Raw genomic sequence first — 26,150 nt, forward strand, 5'->3', positions numbered from 1 at the left:
ATGGTGATGATGATGATGATAATAATAACAATAATAATAATAATAAAAGCTGCCATTCATATAGCCAACTTTAGCCAGTTTTAAAAGGACAGTCCATAAAGTTACTGAGTTCACTTGTTCAACATTAAACCCTATTTTTCAGAAAGCATTTAAAACAAACACAAAAACAAAACAAGGGAGACTGGAACAATAAACCAACTGGGGACATAAACTTTCTCTTCAAAACAGACCCAGGTAAGAGCTGAATAAGGTGCTTGCACACCTGTAGTCCCAGCACTCAGGAGGCAGAGGCAAGCAGATCTCTCTGAGCTCAAGGCCAGCCCAGTCTACATAGTGAGTTCCTTAACAAGCAGGGCTATTTTCTATTTAGAGAGACACTATTTCAAAAAACAAAACAAAACAAACTGGGGTGGGCCTACCAGGAAAAAAAAATTTTTGAACATTCCCTGACTCTATCAATGGCTAAGCAGGCTTGTTTCTTCCATAACTCATTGATTTATTCGGGAGATAGCATATCCTTCACGGTTGCTATCTGTTCTTTTTACTGGAAACCGGCCCTGGAGGAATCCTGCTCTGCCCTGAATTCTGTGTGGAACTTCCAAATGACTGTCTCAATGGGGCTTCTGCAGTCCATTTCTGCTGACTCTTTGAGCATCCAATTAGATGATGTTTTGTTTACCTATCTTATCTTGTCTATCTATTACTTGCTATTTATTCTTTTACTTTGGCTTGCTATATACTTAATTAACTTACTCATTCAAACCCAGGGAAAACAAAACTATCCTATTAATTTCTCTCATTCAATGTATTAGCTGAGGTTCTCTAGAGAAACATGATTAAATATATATTATATATTGTTAGTTATGTATTATTTATTAATTACTATAGTTGTATATATTACACACACACACAAACACATACACACACACACACACACACACACACACACACGAATGGTGGCTTACAGGCTATGGTCCAGTTAGCTCAACAATGGCTGCCTACAAACAGAAGGGCCAAGAATCCAGTAGCCATTCGGTCCACAAGGCTGGATGTCTCAGCTGGTCTTCATTATACACTGGAATCCTGAAGAAGTCGGCTCTAATGCCAGTGAAGGAATGGCCTTGTACATAAAATGGATGAATGAATGAATGAGTCTTCCCCCTTCAAATAATGTAACTAAGAAAAAAAAGTTCCTCACAGGTGTACCTGCGTGCATTTAGGTTTTAGTTAATTCCAGATGTAGTCACATAGACTATCAAGAACAGCTATCACATCCAGTAATCTGGGTGAAAATTTTACAAGTAAAAATACCCAGTCCTACTTTAAAGGGTCATGATGACATAGGAGTTAACACTGCAGGAAGTAAGGCCAGGACCCCACTGCTGATTGTAATTTAGTGACGTAAGAGTGGTCCAATCAACAGCCTACAAAATGAGTTGTCAGAGTGAACAAAAGTAACCACGGCGATGCCTGGCTGCTCCCTTGATTGGATGAGTAACTGAATAACACATGATTGTTTCTCTGGTTGGATTGTGGGCTCCCAGTGAGGGTGTGCACCACTCACCGCTCCAGCGCCAAGTGTGCTCAGAGAGTGCCATTCCAGTAATTACTTCATTATCCACCTGGTTCTCACTAACCCAGGCAGTTATTTCTCACATTTCCTTAATAATCTCCATTTGCTCTGCTCGTTCCTTATCTGCATTTCCTTGTTTTCCTAGGAAGTGAGATGGTGAACTCAGAAGTCAGAGGATCAGGGTGACCTTGATGACCATCAATCCCCAGACTCCCCCGAGTTCTAAGAGTTAACCTTACCAAGCATTGAGAAAGTCTCCATCACTCTCAAAAGCCCACATCAAACGTGTAGTAGTGAAAGATTTACTCCTCCAGCCATGTGGTTAGATTTTGAAAGAAAACTCTTTGTTTTATTTTATTGTTTTTGTTTGGTTTGTGTTGTTTTGAGACAGGGTCTTACTGAGAAAGGCAACAGAGGCATCAATTAGCAACTAGGGACTCCGCTTGCATTGAATTACATGTGTACAGCCCTTTCCCAACAACTTGATCAACAACCTGGGATTCTCACCTACATCAAGATGCACACGTCTTAACATACTAACTGGCTATGCTGACCTGTAGCTTCCAGCGACCTTAATTGGCCATAGCCAACTTCTTTTCCACACGAGAAAGCCCTGGGCAGTGGGTCAGATGTTGTGGAAGACACGCTTGCTCCGGGTCCAATGCTCCCTTGTAGTGTATCTATCCTATACTTTCTGCTTTGTTTCTTTATATTGTACTGTTTTTGCTTCTTTAATTCTTTGAACAACATGACCTGGAAATGTCTGATCCAGACAGAGACTCACAGTAATATTGCTTTGTAGCCCAGGCTGATCTCCTGTTTCATCCTCTTATATATTCACAGCTATAATGTATATATATATACATACACACATATATATATATACACACACACATATATATGTGCAAAGAAATGGGGATAAAGGCCAAATATAATATATATTTTTTATTATGCTTAAGAATATTTCCTGACCTCTCTGTTGTGGGTCAGAGAGACTGTCCACCAGAGAAGGCTGCTGGGACATGGATTTAAGCTGATAGAAAGTCTTCCTTAGCCATCCAGGGACTATGCTGGGTGTTCAGGATCCCAGAGTAGCCCCAACCCTTTCTAAGGGTGAACTATTAAGCACAAAAACTATATTTTGAGTTGACATACTTAGTTAACAAGGACAGTTAGCCGGAAGCAGAACTACAGAAGCTAAAAAAAAGCAAGGTTAGTGTATTTAGAGACTTTCCCAGAACTATGGGAGATTGGGTCTTTGTTTTCATTTTGGCAGATGGTGCTGCCCACATACTAATTTTTACAGCCTGATTGGCTCTTCCAGCATGGAGTCAGCTGTGCTAAGGTCTGGGACCTTGATACACTCTCCTCATCTTCCTCAGTGTCAGAAAACATAAGGTGCAGAGACTGAGCCCCTGGACTCCTCGATGTCCTTCAAGAGTGGTTGGTCCAGACACAGGAGGTGTGAGATCCTGCAGGAAGCTCTATGTTCTGGAACCCCGGGGGGGAAGAGTCCTCAGCCTCTTTGTTCATCTGCCTTCTGAGTCCGGTGCCCAGGGCTTGGTCTTCCTCGTCCTCATCACTGCACTCTGAGCTCTCACTGCTGATCACTGCACAGCAATATAAAACCCCTTAGGGCTCTCAGTGAATGACAGGAAAGCTCATTCCACTGGAAGCCCAGGATGCAGACAGCAGGAACGATCCAGAAGCTTGGGTAATGTTTAGGTAGTAATACTCCTGCCACAATTGCTCCCCCCTGAGGATTCTACTTTGAGATACACCACCCTGGCTTTCATTGTCTCAAATTTTTGCTTGTCATTTCTCCATCCTCCCCTTTCCTGGTGCCTCTGCTTACTTCTCTGCCTCTGCGGGCTCCTAACTCTTCCGTCTCTCTCACTCTGTGGATCTCCAGTGCTTTCTGCCTTTATTATGTATCTTCTCCCATCCCTCACTACACACACACACACACACACACACACACACACACACACACATGCACACACATGAACATGCACACAGGCACACACACATCCCTGGCTTCCTTGTCTAATATATCTCCTGGAGGCTATTCCCTCCCAGATGTCTTAAAGCTCTCCCATTGCTTGCCTGCTTCCCCAGTCAAAGCAGTGGCAGGGCCCATGGATCCTGCATCCATCTGGGGCTCTCAGAGCCGCAGAGCTGGACTCTCAGCACAGGCTCAGCCAGTCACCTCCACTCTAACTTATAAGGGTCACCTATCACCACAGGCATCCTAAATTATCCTTACAAATGATCTCATCCACTTGGTTCTGCTGTATCTCTGGCTCCTGTAGGTTATCTTGTTTCACAAAACAGGGCTGTGCCCATTTTTCATGTGTGCATAGGTTTGTCCCTGAAAAAGAAGAGAATGTTACTTGGAGAGTTCTCGTCTGCTCCCTTGGAAAAACAACTGACAGGGTCCAGTTCTTTCTCCCCTGGCACTTGACTGCAGAGAACAAGCATAGTGATAAAGTTTTGTCAGCTTAGCCAGCTGTGATGGCTCACATCTGTTATCCCAGCACTTGGAAGGTGGAGACAGGAGGGGTCAATCATGAGTTCCAGGCCAACAGGTCTACATATAATAAGACTCTGTCTCAAAGACGGAAAGAAAGAGAGTGGGGAGAAAGGGAGGGAGAGAAGGAGGGAAGGAAGGAACGAACAAACAAACGAATGAACGGACGATCCTTTCCCACTTAGCTTTCTAGCTTGCCCTACAATACACCTTCCTTTCCTCAGCCCTCAAGTTCATTACTCCCTCGACTCCGTCTTTTCTGTTTTTTTTCCCCTTCCCTTTACTATCATTTACCTACTGATAATTATCAATTATCTCAGCTTAAGTTTGCATTCTTTAACGTAATTAACTTATTTTTTTTTTAACTCTATTAAGACCTGGAGTTCTCCTGTCAGGCAGCAGTGGCGCACACCTTTAATCCCAGCACTTGGGAGGCAGAGGCAGGTGGATCTCTGATTTCAAGGCCAGCCTGGTCTACAGAGCAAGTTCCAGGACAGCCAGGGCCACACAGAGAACCTGTCTCAAAACAACAAACAAATGAAAAAGACCTGAAGTTCTCATTGTAATTCTTAGGACTGTTCTATATTTGGGTTCTCATTCCAAAGATTCAACCAGCCATGGATCAAACACACTTGGGACAAATATTTTACATCAGCACTGAGCAGGAACACATGTTTTTCTTGCCATTATCTCCTAAATGTTAGGGAAAGACAGTGAATAATTGCTTACGTATTGTGAGCAAGCTAGACATGACTTAAACAAGAGAATGTGTGTAGGTTACATTAAAGATTTGAACATCTGTGGATCTGGATATCCATGAAGAGGACTTAATTCCCCGAGGATACTGAGAGACAAACTATCTGCATAAATGTAATTCCTACGATTGCTTTTATTTTCAAAATCTTGTTAATTCTGTACTGTGTGCGTGCGTGTGTGCGCGGAAGATTTGTGAGACGGCAGTCTGTGCTCACCACCCCATGAGGCTATAGGAAAATCTACCTCAGGTCAGCAGGGAGGCTGGCCACCTGTCCTCCTGCCCCTGAAGCATCCCAGCAGCTGTTTGCAGAGGTTGCCTTGGCAACAACATAAGTTGCCAAGCTGGGAGGTTGTGATGGCAGTCGCTTAAGTGGCTACAGCAGCTGGCCACTCAAGATGGGCTGAAGCTGGGCATCCAGAGTAGTAGCGGCTGAAGAGGCAGACTCTTGAATGAAAGAGACCTTACGGTTGTTATGGCAATAAGGGTAGCCCCAGCAGCCACAGAGGCTGGAGCAGATGTAGCTGCCAGGATGACAGCCCTGCCAGGCGCAGAGGCCAGTGGTGTCGATGACTGGCCCTGAGTCCTGCTTGCAGACTAGTGTAACATGCTTGTTTGGGCTCACTGCTGGGTGGAGCTGTCAGTCAAAGGTCTGGGTGTTAGGAACTCTGCTTCCCCACCCAGGTGGTTTCATCACCATGCATAAACACACAGGACACACACACACACACACACACACACACACACACACACTCCGGGGCAAGGTGGGACTCTTCCTGTTCTATCTCACTCGTTGAGTCCCCTCCCTCCCTTCTTCCTCCTAGAGATCTTCCACTGTGATCTTTCTTATTTGTAAGTCTGAGGATCACACACGTTCCCATGCCACAGTGGGGACTTTAACCACCCAATATAATGACAATCTCCATACCAATGTCTGCCGAGCTGGGAAGTAGGGTAAGGCTGAGCTCACCTCTATAGCTCACTACGTGATGGTTCATCTATCTGTGCTCTATCCTCAGCCTCTATGTGGTCTCACACAAGGCACTCTTGGGTCCCCTTTGGCCCATACAGACAGACAGGACAAGAGCAGCAAGCAGGCAACAGAGCAAGCAAGAGGTTAAAGGGGTCAGATTCAAGGAGACAGTCTCTTCTAAAGCCGCACAAGCGAGAAGCTCCTTAATGTTGGATAATGGACATCTAGCATCTCCCGGGCCTCGACTGACTTGCCTCCCTCACATCCTAGCACGAAGCTCCAGTCTGGCTCAGGTGTGTGAAAGGGGGAGGGGTAGAGGAGGGGAAGACAAATATCTTATCTCTCCACAGAATGATCTAAAACACGAGTCATATGATGTGAGATTTGGGTTAGTATTGAAAGGGCAACATGAACCCCATTGGGCTCCATTTAAGGACCTGGCCCAATTTCAGAAAAAAAGGCCTTAAGGCACCAGCTTCAGGAACGGACCATAAGTCCCAGAAACTAAGTCATAAGACACCAGCTCTAGGAACAGACCATGGAATCCAGAACGCGATCATAAAACCCTCTCCCAAAGCACAGCCTGGGGATAGCCACAAAATGGGAAACTATCTCATCTCGGAATGGGCCATGCATGCTGGGCAGCCCTAGCTCATCCTATGGTTAAACATTCATAACATAGATGCAGTCCACTGACCACCTGTGAACCCCTAGCATCTACCAGTGACATTTTAAATTACCTAACCCTTCTAGAGAGTTCCCCTAGTTCCCTTTCTGGGGTCTCCATTTCAGAGAATGGTTGAACCCCACATGCTGGTTGTTCCTACAGAATAAACACTCTGTTTTTGCATGCTATCTGAGTCTGGGGTCTTCCTTCAGCGAGTTTCAGACCCTTACAGCATGATGGCCTGGGGGTAAAGCACTCGCTTCATTCTACACCACACTGGTGTACGTCCCCCGCCAGCCCCCATCACCCACCCACACAATCATAAAAATAACAAACCCCATCCTTTTCCTTGTCTCTCACACGGCAGTAGGGAAGGGGTCTGGTCTACCTGCTCCTCCTTTTAGAGCAGGAAGGTATTAGGTTTACTGGAAATTTAAGAGACAGAAAAAAGAGAGGGGTCCTGGGAGCCATGGCTGGGACAATGTTGTTGTTCTGAGCTTGGGTGTCAGAAGCTATGATGAGCTGCACCTCAGGAGGAAACATGGCCACTTGAGGACCCCAGCGGGCACCCAGTAAGCCCTGCTCATTTATGTCTTCCTCCTTCAGCTCATTCTCCTCAGCTTCCTTCAGGAGTCCATCTATAAGCACCACGGCTTCTCTCACAAGTAGGCATTGGTGCATTTGGGCTTCACCAGATTTGAGGGTCACCCAACTTCTATCTCTCTTGTCTCTCCAGTGGGAGTTCACAGCTCACTGCTCACTGTCTCTGTTTCTCCTTGACTGCTGTGCTCCAGCCTCTATTTCTACTCTTGAACAATAAATAGCCCCACCCCCAATCCGGATTTACCAATCACCTTTGCTATCACCAATTGTCTCTTCTCCGGTGCTGTTTCATCGTTAACCCACAGTTCCTAGACCTTCGCAGCTCTCCGTTAAAGAATCCTTAGCTTGGAACCCACACTCAGAGACACAGTCTGCACTCACTGTGACTGAGCAGAATGCGTCCCAGCCCCATCAGATCATTTGTAACTTGACACAAAGCCACACTGCAGCTGGAGCAATGGCTCAGTGGTTAAAGGCACTGGATGCTTTTGCAGAGAGCCCAGATTCAGTTCCTGGCACCAGCATGATAACTCCCAAGTGTCCGTAACTCCAGCTACAGGGGCTCTGACCCCTTCTACTGACCTCTGTGCGTAGCAGGCAGGCATACAGTGCACAGACATGCAAGTAAAAACATTCATACACATGAAATAAAATAAATAGGTCATTTTTAAAAAACCATCACCCGTCTACTTCTCCTACCCCTTCAGAGTTCTCTGCACAGCACTGCCCATCCCCCGCTCTCACTCCCCATCCCCCACCCCCACCACTGGAGCTCTGGTGTCCATGCTTCTTTTTGCCTTAGTTCTAAGTACCTTGCTCATAACTTGGGTGCACGGTGGCAAGCTTCTTCTGTTCTTCCTGTTTGCATTTCTGGGGCGAGTATCCGTCCTGTAGCTCTGAGCAGAGGGTGAAAAGCGTTAGTCCCTGCGGGTCGGCGAGGAGTGCATCACCGCAAGCCCTGGACCGACCGTGGGGTTGGAGTCCAGTGGGAACAATCGCACGGATGGAGTGTCTGTGAGTTTTCATAGTCTAGTGGGAAGTTCAAACCCTTGGGTCACTCTGGATATCAGTAGCTTTTATGGCTGGAAGAGTTTGTCCCTTCCTACAGGGCGGACAAGAGGAGAAAGTAAAATAAAAATCCACGGTTGGGGGGTGGGGTGGGGGAGCCTATAAACTGATGGTTCTCAACCTGTGGGTCACGACCCCTTTGAAGTTGAATGACCCTTTCACAAGGGTCCCCTGAGAACATGGGAAAACATGGATATTTACACTAGTGATGCTCTTATTCATACCAGTATCAAAATTACACTTATAAAGTAGCAACAAAATAGTTTTATGGTTGGGGGCTCACCATAACATGAAGAACTATGTTAAAGGGTTGCTGCATTAGGAAGGTTGAGAACCACTGCTATAGACAATAAACTTGAGATTTGGGAGGTTTGGGGTTTTGTTTTGTTTTTATTAAAGACTATGTATGATAGTATGTGCTCTATATGCAATGAGTGTAGGTGTCTGTGGAGGCCAGGAGAGGGTGTTGACCCTGAAGCTGAAATTACAGGTGGTTTTGAACAATGTAGGTGCTGGGAATCAAACTCAGGTTCTCTGCAAGAACAGCAGATGCTCGTAGCTGCTGAGTCGACTCTCCAGCTCCTCTCTTGGGTTCTAAGGATGATGACACAGTGGAAACATCATAAAAAGTAATTAATTGGGGGGTTGGGAACTTAGCTCGGTGGTAGAGAGCTTGCCTAACAAGTGCAAGGTCCTGGGTTCGTTCCTCAGATCCAGGGAGAAAAGTAATTAGTTGCTCAATTAAGTGTAATGAAATCTTATTTCAGTTCATGGGAAAGCTTGTCCCATAGGCTCTACAGACCCTCGGGGAAGAAACAGGGGTTCCCTCTGGAGTAGAGTGAATAAGGTCATAGACCTACAAAGGTGGTGGTGGTGGTGGTGGTGGTGGTTAAAGGTCAGAGCATCAGAGATGGGGTCAGCAAAGAGGGGAGCCTGAGATTCCATGGGGAAGAAGGATGAGCAGAGAGCACAGGAAGGAGTCAGTCACAGATATCCCCAGGGCAGTTCAGGCACAAGGAGAAAAAATGGGGGCTTCGGGAGCTAAATTGGGAGTGAAAGAAACGCCAAGATTTCAGGAAAAGAACTGGAGAGACCGCCCACAAGGTGAGACAGAGCGTTAGCTGTTATGTCCACAACGCCCGATTCAGGCAATGGCACACCGTGAGCAATTTAGCTATACAGATTAAATGAATGAAAATAGAGTTGTATTTAAGTAGGGCATTTATTTCAATCCCTCACCCTAAGTCTCAGGGGCAGAAAGAATTTAAGAACTGAAGAATGGGAGTGACGGCTATGAAGCGCTGTCTTCTGGATATCATATGACTGCCACGTTCACAAACAGAGCAGCTGCAATTGCCTGCATAAGAGCGAGCCAATCAGCTTGTCAGCACTGGCGGGGAGGGACTCACGAGGCTCCACCCTTAGCTGAGTTACTATTGGCAGCGAATGGTTTCTAAAGGGGGGGAGGTTCTTCGTGGGGCGTGACTGCTGATAGGTTGTTCGCACTTCAGTGGGTGTCCCACACCTATGTACATAGGTGCAGCACTAAATGTTCTGTAGGTTATAAAAAGGAGAAGAAGGAAGAAGATGGAGACAAAAACACGACAGTGGAGACCATGGAAGTGTTAGGGAGGGTTGGAGGGGATTTGACGAAGTCAGCGTCAGCTTAGAATTCATATATTGTATATATGTATGAGTTTGTCAAATAATAAACAAAAAAATTAAGATAGAATTTCACTGCAAAAGGGCGGTGAGAGAAGGAATTACCAGTTCCCAGGCTTTTATGAATCTCTCTTAACGCAGGATATTCCTTCAGGTTCACTCTGTTAAACAGAGCCCATAGAAACGATGAGTCCGACAACCTCTCCAGGTGACTGAGAACATTGTACACCACTTCCACTATGGGAACCGAGTTCCTACAGGCTTCGTAAGAATCCTTTTCAAAAGTTCAACAGAGAGAGTGTCAAAGCATAGTTTCATCATACACAGGTCGACGTTATAATGAAATACTGTCTGGGGGCCTGTGGATTCTAGTTTCTCTGGGAAATCCCATGCAGCCAGAGCAGAGACGGTCCAGGAGAATGGCTTATTTCTTGGTTCTCTTAACTTGAGCTCCCAGCTAAACTTCCATATGAATATTTCCTGGCCTGTATTTCATCTTTTTAATAACAGATTATAACTTTGCTATTGGCAGAATGAGGAAAGATTGAAGTTCCTTTCTCGGAAACCTGGGGGTGTTCTTTCCAGAATTATAAGTCAATCTACTTTCCTCCGCCAATTCCTGTCTTTGTTTTCCTATAAATCATTGATTGACAAGCCTTAGACCCCTGTAACAGTATTATTCTCATTCCTTCGTTATTTTAACCTTGCTTTATTGTAAGTCACTAATCAGTATTCATCAGTGGAACTGAGCAATTTCTCCTTTCTTTCATTTTTTTTTCTTTTGTAGGTACATGGGGGGGAGGGGCGTGGTGATAAGGAGAGAACACAGCAAATGCTACTCAGTCACTTTACATCCCAGCCTTGTTGCAATTCAGCCACAGTGCCTTCAGTTAGAAGCAAAAGAGGCTTGTTACTTTCTGCATGATAGAATAGTTAACAACAGGGCTAGAGAGATGGCTCAGTGGATAAGAGCAGTCAGTGCTCTTCCGAAGGTCCTGAGTTCAAATCCCAGCAACCACATGGTGGCTCACAACCACCCGTAATGTGATCTGACGCCCTCTTCTGGTGCTTCTGAAGACAGCTACAGTGTATTTATGTATAATAATAAATAATTAAATCTTTGGGCCAGAGCAAGCAGGGACTGAGCGAGCGGGGCCAACTGGAGTGAGCAGGTTGACCAGAGCGAGCAGAGGTCTTAAAATTTCAATTCCCAACAATCACATGAAGGCTCACAACCATCTGTACAGCTACAGTGTCTTCACATGCATAAAATAAATAAATCTTAAATAAATAAATAATTAAGAATAGTTCACAACAATTAAAGGGTGTTCCCATGGAAGGTATACCAGGCTTTTTAGCCAACTAGAGAACCATAGCATCCAAGATGGCAAATACCAGTTAACAGACTCAGTTGTGATGGGGTAATGAACACGTGTCACTTACAGCATAGATTTTGTCTGTGATGAAGGAGTGGTCCCTTAGGCTTTCTAGGAAAGGAAACAGCTTGGTAATTGCATGGGCAATTTCTATTTTATTTTCCTTGAAGTAATTTAAAAATACTTCATTAAAACGTTCCTCTTTCTGGATCACTCCAAACATGCTAAGGTGGAGAGGAGAGAACATAGTGAGAAAATAAACATGGGGATTTCGTGGCACATTTCCCAGCCTCCCCCACAAAAGAAATCCAGGCCCAAATGACTTCACACATAGGGTTTTAAAAAATAAACTACCAAACTCAAATAAACTCTGCCAGTAAACAAAGAAGAGAAGGAGAAGAAGAAGGAGGAGGAGGAGGAGGAGGAGGAGGAGGAGGAGGAGGAGGAGGAGGAGGAGAAGAGGAAGAGGAAGAGGAAGAGGAAGAGGAGGAAGAGGAAGAGGAAGAGGAAGAGGAAGAAGAAGAAGAAGAAGAAGAAGAAGAAGAAGAAGAAGAAGAAGAAGAGGAAGAAGAAGAAGAAGACTAAAGAGGAAAAGAAAGAGGAGAAGGAGGTAGGCAGGCTTTGGGGAGGAAGAGAAGGAGATATATGATGGAATAAAGATAAATAACTATAGCTACCATTGTTTTCAGGGGACTATATGCTTTAAAAAGCTAAAATAATTTGTAAGCAAACTAATAGACTTAATTAGTAATTTCATCAAAGTATCTGGTATCAAAAGCCATCACCAATAAGGATAAATCTATCAAAAAGCATGTGGAAATACTAAATGAAAATCACAAGCCAGACACAGTGGTACACACCTGTGTTTCTTATGCTTTGAGGCTGAGGCAGAGGAGCCATGAGTTCAAGGCCAGCATGGACGACAAAGACCTTGTTTTGATTTGTTTTTAAGACTTTTAAATTTTTTAAATGGACTATGAAATATAGTAGATGCATACAATGTAATTTTACTCAGCTATAAAAGTGGAACTGTGAGCTCTGAGGGGAAGTAGATAAAAATGGAAAATATTATATTAAGTGAGGTAACTCAGGCTTGGAAAGACAAACCCTGCATGTTCTCACCTAGATGCTGTGGTGGTTTGAATAGGAATAGTCTCCATAGACTTATGTGTTTGAATGCTTGGCCATAGGAGGTGTGGCCTAGTTGGAGTAGGTGTGGTCTTGTTGGAGGAAGTATGTCACTGTGGAGGTGGGCTTTGAGGTCTCCTATGCTCAAGGTACGACCAGTGTGGTACTCATTCTGCACCCTGCAGATCAAGATGTAGAACTCTCAGCTTCCTCTCCAGCACCATGTCTCCCCACAGGCTGCCATGCTTCCCACCATGATGACGATGGACTAAACCTCTGAAACTGTAAGCCAGTCCCAATTAAATGCTTTCCTTTATAACAGTTGCCATGGTCATAGTGTCTCTTCACAGCAAGAAAACCCTAAGATGAAGTAGATCCTAGTTTCTAACGGATGCATTTATGTGGGAGTGACTGTGTGTTAAGGAAAGAGTGGAAACCAGGAGAAAAGGAAAAAGAAAGATTACAGCATGTTGAGTGTCTGTATGTGTAGCAGAACAATGTGAGTTCAAACTGAAAGGGTCCTGGGGGTGGAAGAGCTTAAATAGAGAGATGGAGCAGGGAGATGGAGAGAGGAGAAGAGTAGAGGTGGGGTCAACTAAAACTGTGTATGGAAGAACACTAAGGATACCAATGCTTGTTAAACTAACAAAAAATTAAATCATTTGAACAGAGCACCCTGTGTGGGTGAATAGAGGCACTTCCAGAAGCTATAGGTTAGTAAGCAAAAATCTCAGTACCAATAACTTATGAGTCAGAGCGGCCTCTGCAACCTTCAAAACAATGTAGGCCATCTCCAATCCTGTTGCTTGTCCACGAGAACTAGATGGTAAGATCCTATCAATAAAGACACCGCCGGGCATGGTGGCGCATGCCTTTAATCCCCGCACTTGGGAGGCAGAGGCAGGTGAATTTCTGAGTTCGAGGCCAGCCTGGTCTACAGAGCGAGTTCCAGGACAGCCAGGGCTACACAGAGAAACCCTGTCTCAAAAAAAACAAATAAATAAATAAATAAAGAAAGAAAGAAAGAAAGAAAGAAAGACACCAAGAGGTCACAGGTCGTAGAGAACCCAAGCTGGACCTGATCTGGAAACTTCCTCCCTGTGGCTATTCTTCACAGTTTGGGGAGGTATCTTGACAGTTGTTGGGGGAGAATTGTCATCAGTAGTCATCAGTGTACCCCATGTGCAAAATACTGACCAGCAGGGCAAGCTGAGCCCACTGGTTGGATAGTAGAAGCCAGCATGACTGCTTACACAAGATTATCACAACATCAGGAACCTCAAAATCCTGTCAAGGAAGCGGGAGAACTCATGGCCCACCCACCCTGAGGACTGATGCTTTGTTAGTATTTGAACTTGGGAGACATCTTCTTCACTGGTACATCCACAGATGAGGCACATGTGCTCCTGTACACAACTCTAATGAAACCGACTGGGTCACAAAAAGACAGGAAAATAGAAGGGAGCTGGGTAGAAAGAGGAAAGGGATGAGTGAGAGATGGAATATAATGAAATGCATGAAACCCACTAATATGTATGATTTAAATATATTAATAAAAACATTCAAAAGGAAGAGGGGCTGAGGAGGTGGCTCAGTTGGTAAAATGCTTACCATACAAACATGAAGACCTGACTCCAAACCCCACACATAGGAATAGAGAGATGACCCAGAGGTCAAGGGCACTTGCAGAGGACCTGCATTCAGTTCCTAGCACCCACACAATGGCTTGCAACCATCCATAACTCTAGTTCTAAGGGATCTGACACATATGGTGTGTGCACACAGGCAGGCAAAGGCTCACTCTGACACATATGGTGTGTGCACACAGGCAGGCAAAGGCTCACTCTGACACATATGGTGTGTGCACACAGGCAGGCAAAGGCTCACTCTGACACATATGGTGTGTGCACACAGGCAGCCAAAGGCTCACTCTGACACATATGGTGTGTGCACACAGGCAGGCAAAGGCTCACTCTGACACATATGGTGTGTGCACACAGGCAGCCAAAGGCTCACTCTGACACAAATGGTGTGTGTACACAGGCAGGCAAAGGCTCACTCACACAGAACAAAAATAAATAAATCTCTCCAAAAGAGTTTTCTGTATTTTTAAATGATAACCAAATTTTCAATGGATTTTAAAGTTACAACACTAATAAAAGAACCAATTGGCACTGGCATAAAACAAAATAAAACAAAACAAAACAAACAAACAAACAAACAAACAAAAAAACACAGCCAGTCATGGTGGCACACACCTTTAGTTTGGAGGCAGATGGATCTCTGTGAGTTTGAAGTCAGCCAGGTCTACAAAGCTAGATCTAGGGCAGCCAGGGCAGTTACACAGAGATACCTGATCATAGAAAAAAGAAAGAAAGTAACACACACACACATACACACAGAGAGAGACAGAACAGAGAGAGAGAGAGGGAGGGGAGGGGAGAGGTGTACCTGTAATCCCAGCACTAGAGAGGCAGAAACAGAGAGATTTCTGGGACTTGCTGGCCCACCAGTCTAGCCAAATCAGCAAGTTCCAGATGCAATAAAACCCAGTCAAAAAAGAAGTGGAGACTGAATGAGGAAGAACATCTGATATTGACCTTTAATGTGCACACATGAATGGAGCTGCGCGCGGGCGGGCACACACACACATGCTTGAGAGTGAAAAGAAAGCTAAGTACTTTGGGATTTTGTAACTGATCCCAGCAAATTGTTTGCTCAGTCAGGAACACCCCCAACATCCAGGTATGGTGAATGGGGAGACAGACAGCATCCACAGTGCCAACCTAGGGCCTGTCTGACCCAGGGAGCCAGCAAGTGCAACAGGGGAGGGCAAGACCACATCCCTCTTTGGCCCTCAGTAAGTCTGAGCAGATTAGGTCAGGCTCATCAGAATGGAGAAATGTAGGGAGGCTCCACGGAAGAGCTTCAAGATATGGAAAAATCATGAGTCAGAGAGAATGTCTGCGGATTACAGAGAGCTAATTAAGCTAGCATCTCCTATCCATGCCTGGTACCCAACCTTGATCTCTGGAGGAAGCAATTGATATAAACGGATGGAGCCTTTCCATGCTGCATTAGACCTTGCTTATGTTTGACTTTAGCATCTTCTTAAATGAGACTCTCTGGGATCCCCCGAGACAGCTGAGTACAGATGACATCAGACTTTGAGGGTGCTTCACCCGGGGTGTGGGGTGGTGGCTCAGGATGTTGTCTTATCCTGCTCATCCTCTGTGCAAGCCTTTGTTAAATGGATGACCTGACGGAAACCTCTGGATGTTTTACAGATTGGGAAAGACATTAGAAACATCTGGATGCATCTAAGGGAAGCAGGCTGGGAGATCTGTCGGCACAGGGTGCAAGGGCCAGGTACAGCTGTAAAATTCTTACGGTATTATGGTCTGGTAAGATGCATATGATAGCTGACAATATTACTGACAAAATCCTACTACAACCTGTGCTTGTAAATGTAAAGAAGATGTGCACATTTGGGGGACTCTGGAATATTAGCAGATTTTCGTGCCTCATCTTGCCCAAGCTGCACATCCTCTGGATAACTTGATAAAGAAGAGTGTAATATAGGGTTGGGATATAAAGGCATAAGAGGCTTTAGAGAGAGCCAAGATCCTCGTAGGACAGAAAAAAAAAAAACAAAAAAACAAAAAAACCGCTGTGTGTCCCATACCACTGCAGTGAGTGCCCCTTCTGGATGGAAGCCATCAGGAGTTCAGAAGGTGATAGCTGGGGCCTCTGGCAAAAGCAAACTGTACAAATGGTTTCAATAGCATTTGATCTCAGCCAATGAAAAGAGCAGAAGTCACTACACAGCACCAGAACAACAACTGTGATAGCTGTATAAAGTGTTACAACTGGAGGGATCTAGAGGGTAAAAGGTCCAAGCCCACCTCCTGGTGAAAAACCTAGCAAAACCCACCGATCCCTGGGCTGGGCTTGATCCCTCACTACTCCCCACCCTGGAAATCTCTACCCTGGAAAACACCTCTTCCAAGAAACCCTATCTAAGCCTTTCAACTGCCATTTCCCCTGCAGCTTCTCAGCTGAGCAGAGGCAGCCCCCTTCTTGTGTCTCTCCCAGTAAGTCTCTTGGGTGGTCCGTTGTGCAGCGGAACTTTGTGGTATTCCTTGGCTCTCAACTACCAGGATGCCGACCCCCTCAGAGCTGTAATACTTCCATTGGGGGAAGACTGTGGGGCTCAGTGTCAGGATGGGCTCAGGACCCCCCCCCCAGGCCAACTTCTTAGCACAAAGATTTATTTGCTTCAGAGAGACAAAGGGTGGGGATTTAGAGGCAAAGACAGGAGATAGAGGATGGGGGGGGGGGGAACAAGGGAGAGAGAAAGGACTGTCCCTGGATAGAGAGGAGACAGATGTGGCCCATAGGAAAATGGCAGTTTATAGTGGTAAAAGGGGACCCCCGTGTTAAGATGAGGTGTTTAATTTTTACTGACCATGTTAACTAGGTGAGCCAAAGGGGGCTTTCAATTGCTGGACTTCAATACTTTGACAGCTAGACCTTGGTTGTCAGCCTTGGGAGGAGGAAGTGCCCAAATATGGGAATAGACCTTGGCGGCTAGTTTCAGGAATGGACTCTAATTGTTTTTAGGCAGAAGGAATTGGGAGGAAGGGCAAGGCCTTCCAGAGCCATGATTGGCATGCTCAGGTTGGCTAGAGCCCCTTCAAAGCCTTTACCCTCCGAGCTGTAACACTTACAGAATCCATAACTTGCTCCACCTTCAATGACTGTAAAAATGGCTTATCTGATAAAGGTCTAGAATAAAGGCTGAGGTCCATTTGGTGTAGCACAGAATCAAACCCTACAAAGGTGGCATACATACTTACAATAGTGAAATGTGGTGTCTATAAGCCCCAGTCCCAATGCCATGCAGGCTGTCCCAGGGCCAAAGTCCTTTAAGGCCACTGAGCAATCTTTAGTGACTGCACCAACAGCTGAAGAGTTTAAATCCAACAATACCATACACAGGAGGAAAGGGAATGAAAATCCTCAGGCCCAGGATAGGCTACCTCCCTGTGAGTCATTGGCCAGAGAAGCCCCTGAGGGTCCTCACATGATATAGGCTATTGCTACTGTGGTTGGTTGTATACCAGGGCTAAACAATAGAACCTTATTGTTGAAGACACTACATATCTGTGTGTTTTGACTATAGGGTGAGAAATTCAGCTGTGACATAACGGTAAACCCACATCCTGCTGGCTGGCTCCCATAGTATCAGAAGGGGCCACACAGGCTGCTGGTGTGGAACTGTCACCCAACACCTCTGCTTAGCTATTGTTCCTGCATTTTGAAATACCGGCTTTCTAGCAGGATGTGCCTGCTTGTGCAATAGTGGCTCAGCTGTCATGGGCAAAACCTTCCCATTAGATTTAAGGCCCACTCCACAAAAGGGAGTTCACGTCTGGTAGTGTCAGCCAGTACAAAAGCATGCAGATGAGGAGGTCATAGGCCTCAATGGGAAAGCAATCTCTAGATGGATTTTCTAGATGGATTTGGCGTGCTTGCTCAACTGCCTTCTAAATTTGTGTGTCTGCACCCATAGATCACTGTCAGCTTCAACTCATAGCTCCTGGTGAAGCTCCAGATAACAAGTGACTTGTTACTGTGGCATGGTGGCCTGTTTCCTAGCCATAGGTGGACATCTATAGTCACCCCCTCCAAAGTTAAGGGATGAGATGAGGTGGAAAGAAAGTAATGAGGAGAGGAGAAAGGGGTGGAATACTATGTAACAGTTTCCTCAGAGATTAAAACATCCCATCCTGCAAGTAAGATCCTCAAGCAGGAAGGTAAACAATTCAACAGCTTCAGGAAGTTCCTAAAATCGACCAGATCCATTCGGCCCCTCTCTGCCAGAGTTAAAAGTCAGTGCTCAAAGTCCTTCTCAGGTGAAGGGAAGGCAAGCTGCTAAGATGACTCTCAGAGCAGAGAAGCAGCAAAGAATTGATTCTAGGATCAAAACAGCTTTCCTTAAAGAAACAGAAACCAGCAGGGCCGCCTGGTTGAGGTTTAGACCCACCGAGGCACCAGGAAAGGACATTTCCCAACCTGTTTGAGCTGCCTACAGGCTGTGTACACTGTGTTCCAGATTCCTAGCTTTGGGAGCTGTTGGCTTTGTTGGGCTGGTATTTGCTGATGCAACTTTGAGTCATTTCTGTTCCTGCAAGAAACCCCTCACCCATGTTCCTGTAAGTAACCCCAGTAAAACGCGTTGGTTCACCAAGTAGGACATTGGTAGTATCCACAGTTTGGTCTGTCATGGCTTCTGTAATGGTGAACATTGTGTTTAGAGGATAAACTTGCTGTGCAAGCCTTGTAAAAACAAAATTGTTTTGAGCTTGTATAAGCCATAAGGAAGTTTCCCCTACCTTGAATGTACCCTGTCAGCTAGCCTGAGATAGACTATTTCCTGATGCAATTGAGCTATTCTTAAAACCTGCTGATTGTTACAAAAATATTTCACCTCCTCAGCTATCCCAACAAAGTAATAGGGTCACAAGATCAAATAGGCTAACTGTTAAATCCCATTTTTGTATGAAACCCTAGCTTGGATGACTGAGGTACCTGCTGGACATCTGTTTACAAAATCAAGCCTTGCCTGCTCACAGACAGGATACGAGTTAATTTGTCTTACCCAAATTACAACTGTATAGTTTTCACCTTTATAATCTTTGAACTAACAATAGGTAGGGGAACTTACCTGGGGAACTCTTTCTGGTTTGGTCCTGGCCATTTGTGTTTGTTTGTTTGTTTGTTTGTTTGTTTGTATAAAAAGCTTTTACTTGCCGGGCGTGGTGGCGCACGCCTTTAATCCCAGCACTTGGGAGGCAGAGGCAGGCGGATTTCTGAGTTCGAGGCCAGCCTGGTCTACAGAGCGAGTTCCAGGACAGCCAGGGATACACAGAGAAACCCTGTCTCGAGTCTCGAAAAACCAAAAAAAAAAAAAAAAAAAAAAAGCTTTTACTTTACTAAAACCAAAACTTGAGACTTTGAGACTGTGAATCTCTGAACGGCCCTGGACCCACACCTGCTTCCTGTCTGGAGTGAGTAGATGTCTAATTGCTCTTCCTATCCCTGCATCAAGAATTAATTAGTAATTAGTAGCTGCTGAGAGGTGGCATCTGGGGGATGAGCCCCCTTATAGGTCATCTGACCCCAAGTGGTTCTCCCTATACACACAGACATGGGAGCAACACTAGAGGAACTCAGCAGGCTGTGCACATGTATGTGCATGCATGCATACATACATACATACATACATACATACATACATACATACATTGTGTAAGTATAGCAGTAATAGTGAAAGAGGAAGAGGCCACTGCTTTGCAAGGGAGTGAAGGGGACAGTGAAGGGGACAGTGAAGGGGACAGGAGAATGGAAATGATGAAAACACAGTACCTATGTATGAAATTCAAAAGCATTAAACATTTCAGTTTAGTCTTAACATCCCTGCTGAAAACCCACTATCTATGCCTGCTCATGTATCTCTCTTCAGTCCATTTGTTAGTCCCCACGCCAGAGCACCCCACTGCCTTGGGAACTGCAGGTTTGAAGTGTTTCAGAGATGGAAAGGGTAACTCATCCATCTATCTGTATTCTTCCCTAAGACCGTTCTGGCTCTTCAGGGGCCCCTACAGTACCGTACGACTCTGAGGTTCAGCATCTCCATTTTTGTGGGCCGGAAAAGCCCAAACTATTAGAATATGGTGGGAAGGGCTGTTGGAAATTCTATAGTGGTTGTTGAATCAGTAATTGTTTTGGATAGTGTTGACATAGCTGGACAAAGGCAAAATGGGACCCAGTCGGAGCAAAGGCTTGGCAGATCACCCCAGCTTTCTATTCTGCTGGATTATAGCTTCTACCAAGAATCAGTCTCTCCAAAACAATGCTGGGTATTGGCAAAGAAAGATTTCCGGGGTCCCTGCCCTCCTCCCTCGATTAGGCCACGACTGGATGTGGGCAGGGCTGAACTGGAAAGTCAGGGTCTGAGTACACTTTTGAAATTTAACGATTTTTAACAGAAAAACGAAACCAGGAATTAAACTTGGACAAAGAAGTGCTAAGCCTTCATCCTAGCCCTTAGCTCTTCCTCTAGAAGCAGGAACTTGCTAATGTCCTTTCCTGAACGGTAGTTGGTCCATCCCAAACCACACTGCCGGTGCGATAAAAATGAGCAAACACATATAGACAGCTTCAGGGGCTAGCAAGTGGCACCTCCTCTGCTTGCCCCCCACCCCCACCTCCTAGCCTTACCCCCACCCCCGCCAACCACAACCCTACCCCAGGAGGAGCAGCGCAGGGCACTAAGGGGAAATCAGCAGTGGCCCCCTGGGGGCAGACTCCACCCCTTCCCTCCCTGAAGGATATGACCTCAGGCTGGGTGCTCCCCTGAGGCTGGTCCGTAAATGGCTCCGGTCCTGACCCTCTTACAGGAAGGAGTACAGGACATAGCAGCCCAAGTGTACCACTTTGGAACCCTTGAGATGAGCAAGGAGAAACAGCACGTGTTGGAGACTTTCTCTGAAAGCCCTCTTCTGCCTAAAGGCAGGTCTTTTGAGAGAATTCCCTTACAGCAGTGCTTCCCTGAGAGTTCCATAGAAGAGTGATTGTCTCATGCCAGGAGAGGAAGCTAGAAGTCAGCTCTCTCAGAGAAACTCTGTCTCAAGCCACCATCCATTCTATCTGTTTGTTTTCACCTAAAACACTTCACAGGCTGCCTAACACCCCTTCCCCTTCCAAAAGAATGCTTAAGCACCTCTCTTGTTCGTTAATAAGTTTGCTCTCTGTGGTGCATTAATCTGTCTGGTATCGGGCTATTTCATAGACTCATTTAAGGAGTCCTCTGGGAGTCAAGGCCTCCCTCCCTCCTCTCCCTCACTTCATCCCAAACACCCTTCCACCTCCTCCCCAGTTAGCTACCTTGGGTCTGGGGGAGTCCGCAGGGGACACCTTCAGCCTTCCTCACGGCGGGCGTCAATTGTGGTCAGTAGCAAGTACAGAAAGCAGAGCGAAAGCTAGGACCTCGATCTGGGGTGGGTTTAGGGAAAACTTTAGTGAAATTTGCATTCACTTCCTCTGTGTCTCCCTGTACCACGTTCCCTCTCTCGGGTCTCTGCAAAGTCTATCCTGACCTCTGGTGGTAGCACTTGGTTACTGCACCTTTAGAAATACAGGTTGAGAGGCCTTCAGCCTGAAACCACTTGGACCATAATCATATTTAGCTTTCCAGCTTTTGGAGATTTGATGATATTTGCTTTACACATAATGAAATATTTTGAAGGTGGGACCTGTAGCAGTTACTCTTCTGCTGCTCTGATAAAATACCACACTCAAGGCATCGTAAAGGAGAGTTTATTTGGGCTTTTACAGTTCCAGAGGGGTAAAAGTCCAACATGGCAGAGAATAGAAACAATCAGCCGCAGTCACGGTACAGGAACAACGGAGCTCGAATCTCTTACTGCAGGAATGGGGGTGGGGGACTGGAAACGGTGTGTGCCTTCGAAACCTCAAAACTCCGAGATGTACTTCCTCAAGGTACACCATGTCTAATCCTCCCCCAAACAGCACCTTAGACTGGAAACCTCACACCCAACCACCTAAGACCGTGAGAGAGGGACATTTTCATTCAAATCACCACACCCAGAAATGTCAGACTTCGTGGAGCTATCACCAAAATATTCCCCAGTAAGTGATCACCATGCAAGAGTACTCTAGAGAGTACTAATATAAAATTACAATGGAGCAAGTTGTTGGGGTCCAGGAGTCGCCCCACAAACCACAGAAACACCTATCTCAGTTAAACAGGGATGGCTTATTGAACACAAGACTCATCCGCCAGGACGACAGCTCAAAGATACACACTGGACATTTCTCAGGAGAGACTTATAACAAATAAAACTGCAAAACCCACAATGAGTTCACAGGCAGGACCTAGAAGTGCTGCCCAGTAGTCAGCCCTGACTCAAACCATTTTAGACATAACAGTTCGTATTGACCTTTAATTTGATGAGTCCTACCTGAAGCTTATAGTTGTGGAATATCTTAAGATTAGCAAACCTCTTAACGTACAGAACATAACAGAGTATGTGGTCAGCATGGCCCTGCTCTGAGGGGAGTCGTTTTTTCTGCATCAATAACTGGCAGGCACATTACAGCAATGATATGTCTTAGCTGCTTAGTTGGCTGGCATGGAACAAACTGGCCACAGCTGTGCTGGGGGCGGTAGGGGCAGCCTTACCAGAAGTATTAAAAAAAAAAAAAAAAAGCCTTTTCTAAGCCCAACCCTTCCTCTTGATCCCCTCCAGTCTTGCAGAGACTAAAAAGAAACAATGATACCAAAGAGAAGACACCAAGCAAGAAGGAAAAGCAGTTAGCCAGCTCCTCTGTGGCCCAGGTGATTACTAAACCGAGTCCTTTCTTATCACTAAATGAAACCTCTGGTGTTGCCAGGGACTTTAGCCAGCTCCAGCAGATGTGATAGTGTTCAAGCTATGGTGTCCGAATATGTGGGTGGCACCCCTGCAAAGAAATGCTGTGTTTTGCTAATACCTGCAACTCTGCCTGTGGGATTTTATCTGGCCAGCCTGGATACTGAAAGCTTTGAAGCAGTCCAAATGGGAAGTGCTGGGGTTTTCATGTAACCAGAAGCAGACCTCAACCAGGGAGGAACAGGACGGTCTTGGGTGAGCTTCATAGTTCCTCGACTCCTCTGTAGAAAAACTCTGATCTCTTTCTGCTAGTACTACTTCCTTATTTAAAACAACTTCCTTACAGGGCTGGTGGGATTGTTCAGTGGTTAAGAGCATTTGTTGCTCCTGTGGGAGACTCAGGTTTGGTTCCCAGCACCCACATGGTGATGCACAATCATCTGTATCTCCAGTTCCAGGAGAATCTGATGCCCTCTTCTGGCTTCTGCAGATACTGCACACACATGGTGCATATACATACGGGCAAAACAACATGAAACAACATTTTTTAAAAATCTTATTAAAGTTATTTTTGGGTACGTGTTATGTGAGTATAGGTGTCTATGAACCCTGACACTCTGGTGTGTGGAGATCAGAAGGCAGCTCTCACCTTCCTCCTTGCTGAAGCAGCTTCTCTTGTTTCTGTTCCTACTAAGTGCTTCAGGCTAGCTGTCCATTGAGCTTCTGGCTGATCCCCACCCCCCACGTTCCCCCCACACCACCCTCCACCCCCCCACCCGTCCTTTAGGAATGTCAGGATTACAGATGCAGGCCACTCTGTGGCTGCTTCCCCACAGTTTACAAACTCATATCTCAGTGTCTGTTTCTTTTTTTTTTTTAAGATTTATTTATTTATTTATTTATTTATTTATTTATTTATTTTATGTATATGGGAACACGGTAGCTGTACTGACGGTTGTGAGCCATCATGTGGTTGCTGGGAATGAAGGTTGCTCGCTCTGGTCTGCCCCACTCACTCCAGGCTCAAGATTTATTTATTATTATTTCTTAGTACACTGTAGCTGTCTTCAGATGCACCAGAAGAGGGCATTAGATCTCATTACAGATGGTTGTTCAGCCCCTCAGTGTCTGTTTCTTGAGGAGATCAAAACCAAGACTCCAGAGAGTGGAGAGGTAGCTTAGCAGGAAAGAGCACCTGTGGTTCTTGCCAAAGATCTGGGTTAAGTTCCTGGCACCCACGTGACAGCTTAGTAACTCCAGGAGCCCCAACCCCCTTTCAGCCTCCGAGAGCATGAGGCACACATGTATGCATACAAGGCTTTGACATATAGACAAATGCTCATATATTTAAAGGAAAAATGAGGGATTTGAACTCCGAAGGTTCAGAGTTCAAATCCCGGCAACCATCTAATGCCCTCTTCTGGTGCATCTGAAGACAGCTACAGTGTACTTATGTATAATAATAAATAAATCTTTGGGCCGGAGCGAGCGGGGTTGACTGGAGCAAGTAGAGATCCTAAAAGTCAATTCCCAACAACCACGTGAAGGCTCACAGCCATCTGTACAGCTACAGTGTGCTCATATACATCAAATAAATAAACCTTTAAAAATAAAGGAAGCCGGGCGTGGTGGTGCACGCCTTTAATCCCAGCACTTGGGAGGCAGAGGCAGGCAGATTTCTGAGTTCGAGGCCAGCCTGGTCTACAAAGTGAGTTCCAGGACAGCCAGGTCTACACAGAGAAACCCTGTCTCGAAAAAACAAACAAACAAACAAAACAAAAAACAAAAAAAAAAGGAAAATGAATATATCTTTTAAAAATTAAAAATTCTAAGACACCAGGAAAACACAGAATGACTTCAAAGGCTTAAGTCTGTGTTGGGCTAAGTCTTAGTGCTTGTCCAGTCTGTAGACCAATCACACTGAAGTTTTGATTTTACTCATAAGTGAGTTTCCTGCCTGACACCTGGAGATGGCAGCTAGTGGGAGTTTCACCACATCTTGAAACAGAAGATAGATTTTCATCACATAACTCATCTGACTTCCTGCCCCTGAAATGCTCCATTTCCTCCCATGATGCCCTAGGAACCAGCAAGGAGAGTCATAGATGGGGGTCAGAGCTCACTCAGTGCAATTGTCATAAAGCTGGGGCTGGTGGCACACTTAATTCTCAATGACCCAGTTACTTTATTTGTTTTCATTAAAGTGTGGCTCACTGGGCTGGTGAGATGGCTCTGTGGGCAAAGGTGCTTGCTACACAACCATGGAGGACTGAGTTTGACTCCCAGAACACACATAAAGATGGGAAGAGAGAACCGTTTCTACAGAGTTATCCTATAACCGCACTATTGGTTTCCCCACGTCCTAAGCACACATACATAATAATCATGTTTGTTTGTTTTTCAAAACAGGGTTTCTCTGTGTATCTCTGGCTATCCTGGAACTCAGTCTGTAGATCAGACTGGCCTTGAACTCAGAGATCTGCCTGCTTCTGTCTCCTGAGTGCTGGGATCAAAGGCGTGCACTGCCACCGTCACCTGGCTAAATATTTTTAAAATGAATTGTACCCTGAGGTTGAAATTCAGTCATTTACCTTTATAGTTCTGATACTATTTTTTAATGGTGTGGAAGTAGGGTTTAATGAAGACATTGTAGCATAGCCTTAAGCAGGAGAAAGAAGTACTAAGAAGAAAGAAACATAGACTCAAGAACATAGATGTGGGCTTCTTAAAGACAAGTCACCTTTGGGGAGGTTTTAATCTTTTTTTATGCTGTAGTATAATTGAGCACTTTTTTAAAAAAATCATAAAACTTTAAAAATTATAAACGAGCAGTTATACAACTACCACTACTATCAAGATAAAGTGTTTTTTTTTTATTTTTTGTTTAGTTTTGTTTTGTTTATTTGGTTTCGTTTTGTTGGTTTGTAAGTCGGGGTTTCTCTGTGTAGCTCTGGCTATCATGGAACTCCATCTGTAGACCAGGCCTGGAACTCAGAGAGCCACCTGCCTCTCCCTCCCTGAGTGTTGGGATTAAAGGTGTGCACCGCCCCCTCTCCTCCCCACCCCCAGGGCCCAGCAAGATCCAATTCTTATTAAGTTAGGTGAAGCCACTCAAAGCCTGACCCCTTGGCATGCTGAGACCTTCCGGCTGAAGGAAGTCTGACAGGTGTCCTCTGTGGTACCTAGAAGCAGAAAGGAATGTGAACAAACAGGCCTTGCTCAACCCACCTAGCCCCAGCTCATTCCTACAGCGTAGACTTCCTCTCTGTCCAACGGTGCTTCCACGCAGCTGTCCCTCTAAGCAGAAAGGTCCAGTTCTCCCTGTGTCTGTGCGTCTTCACTTTCGAAGGCTCCCA

At 45.4% G+C, this 26,150-nt stretch overlaps 1 protein-coding gene across 5 annotated transcripts; it reads right to left on the reverse strand.

Annotated features, from left to right (window-relative positions):
• Positions 1–1,897: 1,897 nt before the first annotated feature.
• Positions 1,898–21,471, reverse strand: A630001G21Rik (RIKEN cDNA A630001G21 gene). 5 transcript variants are annotated; one of them, XM_011248033.1, is made up of 7 exons: positions 21,287–21,471; positions 20,738–20,844; positions 11,274–11,430; positions 9,936–10,104; positions 7,913–7,996; positions 3,840–3,944; positions 2,504–3,183 (listed from the first exon to the last, which is right to left on the reverse strand). In XM_011248033.1, exons 3-7 carry the CDS (start codon positions 11,427–11,429, stop codon positions 3,008–3,010), a joined length of 690 nt encoding a protein of 229 aa, XP_011246335.1. In that variant the 5' UTR covers position 11,430; positions 20,738–20,844; positions 21,287–21,471; the 3' UTR covers positions 2,504–3,007. The 5 variants fall into 5 exon arrangements, with proteins under 5 accessions (NP_796029.2, XP_011246335.1, XP_011246334.1 ...); XM_011248032.1 differs by having other exon boundaries at positions 20,648–20,844; NM_177055.3 differs by lacking the exon at positions 20,738–20,844 and having other exon boundaries at positions 1,898–3,183; positions 21,287–21,421.
• Positions 21,472–26,150: the final 4,679 nt, after the last annotated feature.

This window comes from Mus musculus, chromosome 1 (assembly GCF_000001635.26).
Source record: "Mus musculus strain C57BL/6J chromosome 1, GRCm38.p6 C57BL/6J".
Classification (NCBI taxonomy): Eukaryota; Metazoa; Chordata; class Mammalia; order Rodentia; family Muridae; genus Mus; species Mus musculus.